The 8,099-nt window shown below is 41.2% G+C and overlaps 1 protein-coding gene across 3 annotated transcripts in view; it reads left to right on the top strand.

Moving 5' to 3' along the window:
- Positions 1-8,099, top strand: part of LOC120978744 (carboxyl-terminal PDZ ligand of neuronal nitric oxide synthase protein-like) — a 106,026-nt gene that overhangs the window by 57,535 nt on the left and 40,392 nt on the right. For all 3 annotated transcript variants that reach the window (XM_040407060.1, XM_040407059.1, XM_040407061.1), the window contains exon 5: positions 6,485-6,593. In XM_040407060.1, coding sequence (XP_040262994.1) covers positions 6,485-6,593 — 109 coding nt within the window. The remainder of the gene's footprint in view (positions 1-6,484; positions 6,594-8,099) is intronic.

The raw sequence follows: 8,099 nt of genomic DNA, 5'->3' as shown, positions 1-8,099 counted from the left end.
AGAAGGGCTCACCTAAATTCCACAGCCCCCTCAAGCTGAATCCCCACTTACAGTGGGATGCGAAAGTTTGGGCAACCTTGTTAATCGTCATGATTTTCCTGTATAAATCGTTGGTTGTTACGATAAAAAATGTCAGTTAAGTATATCATATAGGAGACACACACAGTGATATTAGAGAAGTGAAATGAAGTTTATTGGATTTACAGAAAGTGTGCTATAATTGTTTAAACAAAATTAGGCAGGGGCATAAATTTGGGCACTGTTGTCATTTTATTGATTCCAAAACCTTTAGAACTAATTATTGGAACTCAAATTGGCTTGGTAAGCTCAGTGACCCCTGACCTACATACACAGGTGAATCCACTTATGAGAAAGAGTATTTAAGGGGGTCAATTGTAAGTTTCCCTCCTCTTTTAATTTTCTCTGAAGAGTAGCAACATGGGGGTCTCAAAACAACTCTCAAATGACCTGAAGACAAAGATTGTTCACCATCATGGTTTAGGGGAAGGATACAGAAAGCTGTCTCAGAGATTTCAGCTGTCTGTTTCCACAGTTAGGAACATATTGAGGAAATGGAAGACCACAGGCTCAGTTCAAGTTAAGGCTCGAAGTGGCAGACCAAGAAAAATCTCGGATAGACAGAAGCGACGAATGGTGAGAACAGTCAGAGTCAACCCACAGACCAGCACCAAAGACCTACAACATCATCTTGCTGCAGATGGAGTCACTGTGCATCGTTCAACCATTCGGCGCACTTTACACAAGGAGATGCTGTATGCGAGAGTGATGCAGAGGAAGCCTTTTCTCTGCCCACAGCACAAAAAGTGCCGCTTGAGGTGGGCTAAAGCACATTTGGACAAGCCAGCTTCATTTTGGAATAAGGTGATGTGGACTGATGAAACTAAAATGGAGTTATTTGGCCATAACAAGGGGCGTTATGCATGGAGGAAAAAGAACACAGCATTCCAAGAAAAACACCTGCTACCTACAGTAAAATATGGTGGTGGTTCCATCATGCTGTGGGGCTATGTGGCCAGTGCAGGGACTGGGAATCTTGTCAAAGTTGAGGGACGCATGGATTCCACTCAGTATCAGCAGATTCTGGAGACCAATGTCCAGGAATCAGTAACAAAGCTGAAGCTGCGCCGGGGCTGGATCTTTCAACAAGACAACGACCCTAAACACTGCTCAAAATCCACTAAGGCATTTATGCAGAGGAACAAGTACAACGTCCTGGAATGGCCATCTCAGTCCCCAGACCTGAATATAATTGAAAATCTGTGGTGTGACTTAGAGAGCTGTCCATGCTCGGAAGCCATCAAACCTGAATGAACTAAAGATGTTTTGTAAAGAGGAATGGTCCAAAATACCTTCAACCAGAATCCAGACTCTCATTGGAATCTACAGGAAGCGTTTAGAGGCTGTAATTTCTGCAAAAGGAGGATCTACTAAATATTGATTTCATTTCTTTTTTGTGGTGCCCAAAATTATGCACCTGCCTAATTTTGTTTAAACAATTATAGCACACTTTCTGTAAATCCAATAAACTTCATTTCACTGCTCAAATATCACTGTGTGTGTCTCCTATATGATATATTTAACTGACATTTTTTATCGTAACAACCAACGATTTATACAGGAAAATCATGACGATTAACAAGGTTGCCCAAACTTTCGCATCCCACTGTATCTGATATTGATGACCTATCCTGAGAATAAATAATCACCAATAGGAAAGTCTCAAAAAACCATCACCCACAACACACCATCCAGTATAAATCTATTATGTTTGTAATGGCTTCTTCTGATCTCTACCCCTAACCTTGTTTGACCGCTTCCCAACCGCCCATAGACTATAAACGTCCTTGGGTGGTCAGTTTATCTCTGAATGGATGTTCTGGAACGTCCTTTCAGAGATGGCAGCTGCACGCTAATCTTGCAGCTGCCGAGCACTGTGTAGACAGATCAGGAAGCGCTATGCCGCTTCATGTCCCAGCCCGGGGGTTATGTGACCGCCGGGGCCGGGGGAGGGCACGAGCTGTCGGGTCTTCCACAGACCTCGATCAGCCCTGCACTGAGGCTTTACAGCACTGTATCCTCTCTGTGGGGGGGGGGGGGGGGGTGTATTTCCACTATAACTATGGCTACTATGTCAGCCCCAGTTACAGGAGAAATCAATAGTAAAAAAAAAAAATGAAGTTAAATGTCCCCCAAAGGTCTTGTATGACCTTATGGAGGACACAAAGTGTAAAATGAAAAATAATGTGTTTTTGAAAAAAATAAAAGTTTCACATTGGAAATAAAAAATGTCCCCCCATATCCGTTATTTAACAAATGTTAGAAATAGAAGAAAAAAATAAGAGACATATTTGGTATCACCGCGTCTGCGTTGTTGTTGTTGCGACAAGCTCTATAATAATATCATATGGTCTACCCCATCAGGTGAACACCGTAAATAAAAATAAACATTACACCAAAACAGATTTTTTTAGTTAGCTCACCTCCCAAAAAACATAATGTTAATCAATCAAAAAGTCGTATGTACCCCAAAATGGTAGCAATAAAAATGTCACCTCATCCCGCAAAAAAGGAGCCCCCACACAAAGCCATAGCCAGAAAAATTTAAAAATAATACGGCAACACAAAAACATGATTCTTTTTTTCTTTCTAAAAATGCTCTTATTGTGTAAAATGTAAAAAAAAAAAAAAATTAAATAGACATATTTGGTATCGCCACATCCGTAACAATGGGCTCTACAAAATTATCACTTGATCTACCCCATCAAGTGAACGTTGTAAAAACCCAAATAACAATTATGCCAAACAGCAGCTTTTTTTTTTTGTCCTCACCTCGCAAAAAACATATCAATCAATCAAAAAGTCGTATGTACCCCAAAATGGTAGCAATAATAACGTCACTTCATCCCACAAGAAACAAGCCCTCACACAAGACTATAGCCACTAAAAATGAAAAAAATATGGCTCGAAGAAAATGCCAACACAAAAACATGATTTTTTTTTTCCTAAAAATGTTTTTATTGTGTAAAATGTTAAAATAAAAAAACACTAGACATATTTGGTATTGTGTCCGTAATGACATATACAAATATCACATGATCTACCCCATCAAGTAAACGGTATAAAAAAAAAAATAGAAAAGTTACACCAGTTTTTTTGTGTGACTTTACCTCCTAAAAAAATGAGATAAAAAGCAACCAGAGAACCAAATGTACCGATAAAAACTACAGCTTGTCCCGCACAAAATAAGCCCTCAGGCAGCTCATTTAATAAAAAATAAAAAAAGTTATCGCTCTTAAAAATCCTGACAGAAAATTCCATGTTAGAAAATCCAGATGCTGCTCCCTCCCTTCTGAGCCCTGGCATATCCCCAAATAATAGTTTACGACCACAGCTGGGGTGTTACTTTATTCAGCAGAAAGTGGGTAGCAAATTGTGGCAGATTTGTGATAAAGAAAGTTTGGGCCTAAAGCACCATTTTCTTGTAAAATAAAAAAATTTAATTTTTCATTTTCACACCCAAGTATTAAAAATTCTATGGAACACCTGTTGAGTGAAGTACTTGCTACACCCCTTTAAAAATTCCTTGGGTGGTGTAGTTTACAAAATGTGGTCATTTTTGGGGGGTTTTGACTGTGGGGGAACCTCAGGGTCTCTTCAAATGCAACATGGTGCCCAAAGACCATTCCAGCTAAATCTGCCCTCCAAAAACCATATGGCGCTCCTTGACTTCTGTGCCCTGTCGTGTGCCCAAACAGCAGTATACAACCACATATGGGGTGTGTCTGCAAACTGCAGAATCGGGGTAATAAATATTGAGGTTTGTTTTGTTGTTAACCCTTAACTAGCTGTGTTCCAGGAAAAAAAATTAAAAAAAATGGAAAATCGGCAAAAAAAGTTAAATTTTAAAATGTCACCTCTATTTTGCTTTAATTCCTATGTAATACCTAAAGCGTTAACAATATTTCTAAAACCAGTTTTGAATAGTTTGAGGGGTTTTGTTTCTAAAATGTGGTCATCTATGGGTTGGTTCTATTATGTAAGCCCCACAAAGTGACCAGAACTGAACTGGTCCTTTAAAAAAGTTGACTTTGGAAATGTTCCTAAAAATTTCAAAAATTGCTCCTAAAATTCTAAACCTTCTAACTTCCTAAAATATTAAAATTACATTACCAAAATGATGCCAACATAAAGTAGACATATGGGGGCGGTTGCATCCCTTGATGCAGCCAAAGCATTCGATAGCGTGGAATGGCGATACCTGTGTACAGTGATGGGAAAGATGGGTTTTGGACCTGAGTTTATTAAATGGATACAACTATTCTATGCCTGTCCCACGGCCTGAATACGGGTGAATGGAAGACTCTGACTCCTTTCCCTTGCACAGGGGGACTAGACAGGGCCTGCCCTCTGTCGCTGCTACTATTTGCCGTGGCGGTGGAACCTCTGGCGGCGGCGCTTAGAACAGCAGCAGCAGGAAGAGGCTTCCAATATGGGTCCTTATCCGAAAAGGTTGCCTTATACGCAGATGATTTACAACTGTTTTTGGATGAATGGGCTTCTTCTCTTCCAGAGGCCATGTGGATAATAAACCACTTTGGTAAGCCGTCTGGCTTGGTTATTAACTGGACAAAGTCTGTATTGATGCCATTGTCTAATAGTACAAACATTGACGTTAACCCCACTGCAGGGCTACAGGTAGTCAGATCTTTTAAATACCTGGGAATTCAGGTGTCTGCCAGGACTTTGCGGAATTGAATCTTGTCCCTTTGCTGGATAAATTCAGACGCAAGGTACAGGCCTGGACCCGATTGCACCTCACTCTAGTCGACCGCACAAATCTATTAAAAATGATTCTCATGCCCAAGCTTCTCTATGTATTGCATAATGCCCCGATTTGGAAACCACTCCAATTTTTCTATAAAATAAATGCGATCTTCAGGGATCTGGAAGAGGGGAATCCCGCGAATAAAACTCACAACGCTGCATAGGCTGAAAACGCAGGGGAGACTCGCAGTACTGGATCCATGGATATATTTTTTGGCGGCCCAACTACAACACCTTAGGGGATGGGTATAAGGTCAATACGACTGGATGGATTGTACGGATTCTCCTCAATGGCAAATGCCTAATGTCAGCCCTGGAGGATGGAACTTTCTATACACGGGGTAGTCAATATCCGCTATTGTGCCCCATACATGGAGTATGGTGGAAGGCTAGAGAACTGTCTGGAATTACAGGGTATACAGAGCAGATACCCCAAAATGGCCTAACTGTATGTATCGGGAACTAGATAAAGTGTCAAATGTGCAGGCATGGGAGGTATACGGGCTCAGATGTAACACCCAACTTGCTAATGGTACTCTCAAGGCATTAACTCAGGTAGGCTAAATTCCTGTTGTAGCTAAGACATTCTTTTATTTATTCCTGCAAGTCAGACATGCCATACAGTCCCAAGAGAAACGTGCGGGGAAACACACCATCATAGACCTCACTGCCACGCATGGAGACACTAGTGGTGTAATCTCACTCCATTATGAAAGTCTTATGGAAATGCAATATAAGAAACATCCAATGCAGCTATAAGGAAATGGAAGCTAGACGTTCAGCTGTGGGAGGAAGTGTTACAGGATTTCCCTGAGGTGGCAGCAAGTGAGGCTCACAGGGTCTCCATAGAGTATATAGAACCCCGGTAGTGATGAAGAAAATGGGATATCGAGAAGATGACTTGTGTCCGAGGTGTGGGGTGCCAAATGCTGATTTAATACACCTCATGTGGAACTGTCCACGGCTAAGACGCTACTGGACAGACGTGGGACTACTGACCACAGTGTTCTGCATAAAAATAGATCAGTCAGCACTGATATGTATTATGGGTTGTGTGAAAACACTGCCCGTGACACCAGGGAGGAAAGTAGCCATTATACCTATTCTGTACCAGGCAAGGAAACGTATTGCATACTGTTAGATTACTTCAACCCCCCAAAGGTGCAGGAACTTGTAGATAAGGTCCATAATTTGATACAATTGGGATAGGGGCCTGATTGCTTGTATTCCATTGTTTTTCAAGAAAAATATTTAATAAAAATGATCTGATTTAAAGGACCTATATGGGGAATGTTAATTAATTAATATTTTATGAGGCATCACTATCTGTCTTAAAAGCAGAGAGATTCAAATTTAGAAAACTGCATTTTTTCAAATTTTCGTTAACTTTTGGATTTTTTTAATAAATAAAGGTAAAACATATTGACTCAAATCTTCCATTAACATGAAGTACAATGTGTCTTGGAATCTCTGAAGGGCTTGGATAAGTAAAAGCGTTCTAAAGTTATTACCACATAAAGTGACACATGTCAGATGTGCTAAATTAGGCCTGGTCAGGAAGGGGGTAAATGGCCCGGTCTGGAAGTGGTTAATGCATTGCCTCTCTGACCCCCTTTATCCATTTCTTTCTCCTGTGCAGAATATTCTATGTTTCTCATGACTCCCAAGACCTCAAGATCTTCAGTTACATTGCTAGAGATGGGTCTAGTAATCTCTTTCGTTGCAACGTATTCAAGTCCAAGAAAAAGGTAAGTCTAAAGTAAGACTGTCATCCCTTGTTTTATTTGAAATTGTACTGTAGGAACTGTATGTAATGCCATGGTAGTCATGTCTCGTAAGGGAGTAAAAAGCAGAAGTACCGGTTCTACAATATCCTGGACATACTGAAAGCTGGTCAATGTTCCTTCCATGAATACCAGAGGAGAACGTCCATGGTAGCTAATGGCACCCCACATCACGACACCTGGTGTTGGTTCTGTGTGTCTCTGCACCATGCATGATAGCAGTAGGCGCTCTCCTGCCCTCCTGCGAACTATGATGAGACCATCATTAGTACAAAAGCAGAACCTGCTTTTATCACTGAACACTATTATTTGCCACTGATGGCTTCATCAAAGTTCACAGGAGGGCTGGAGAGCGCCTACTGCCATCATGTGTAGTGCGGAGACACACAGGACCACCATTAGCTTCCATGGCCATTCACATCTGGTATTTATAGAGGGAACGTTGACAAGCCTTCAATATGTCCATGACATTGTGGAATCAGTACGGTTTCTTTTTTAAAATGAGTTAAGAATGCCCACGCTACACAACGTTCTCTTCAACATATACCCTGCTGCAGAACCCTGAATAAACGGTGCGCCGCCTTAGTTGTGTGATCATTGACCAAGCACCACTAGCAGTTTATGCTTTCCAATCTCAGCTCAATCGCAGTAAGTTTTCCAGGTGTTTTTTTATTTTTGTTTTTTCTGTAGTGCAGGCGGTGTAAACTTAGATTTGTCAATTTTACAGTCTTATTTTTAGACAGTATTAGTAAATCTGCCCCAGTGTGTTTGACCCGCACATGCTCAGTGTGTGTCTGAGCTGATCGGCTTCCCCGTGATATCGGTAATGGCGTGCCGTGCATGGATCAGGCCGGAGGGAATGAACAGGTTGTCACTGGAAGCTGAAAATTGTCTGCGGGCAGCATCACATGACCTGCTACAATTGGGCAATTTGTACATTTTCTAAAAGTAAGTAAATCACAAAGTGGATTGTTTTGCAGGTATCCATCAGCTGGCATTTTATGTTAGGTCCCAGAAAGCCCCTTTAGCTTGGCCATACGCTGCTGTTGCTGCTAGACTTCTGTTTAGCCATTTTTTTGCTGATATTCATCACAGGGAAAACTAGGTGACGATCTACATGGCCAACATGTCATCTCTCACACTGGTTATCTAACTAGGTATGCAGTGAAATAGAGGATTTATCGTAGCATAGCAAATCTGCTGTTAGGACACCATGAACACTGTAATGACAGCTCCTGTATATTGGTTGTCACATCACTTACCCAGACACTGCAACAACAACAACAAAAATGAAAAGAAAGGCTGAATAGAATTTTTAAAGGGAACGTACCACAAAAACCTCCAGCCTGTTATTGTTCAGCACTCCAAACCTCTAAACCATCTGCACATTGGTTTAGTGGCTCCAAACCTAGTAAAAGCAGAGGCAGACTGGCCATAGACCCTACATGGAAACGTCCCAGTGGTCCAATG

This window comes from Bufo bufo, chromosome 9 (genome assembly GCF_905171765.1).
Source record: "Bufo bufo chromosome 9, aBufBuf1.1, whole genome shotgun sequence".
NCBI lineage: Eukaryota > Metazoa > Chordata > Amphibia > Anura > Bufonidae > Bufo > Bufo bufo.
The sequence above is the reverse complement of the archived record's forward strand: the minus strand, read 5'-3'. Positions and strand labels throughout refer to the sequence as shown.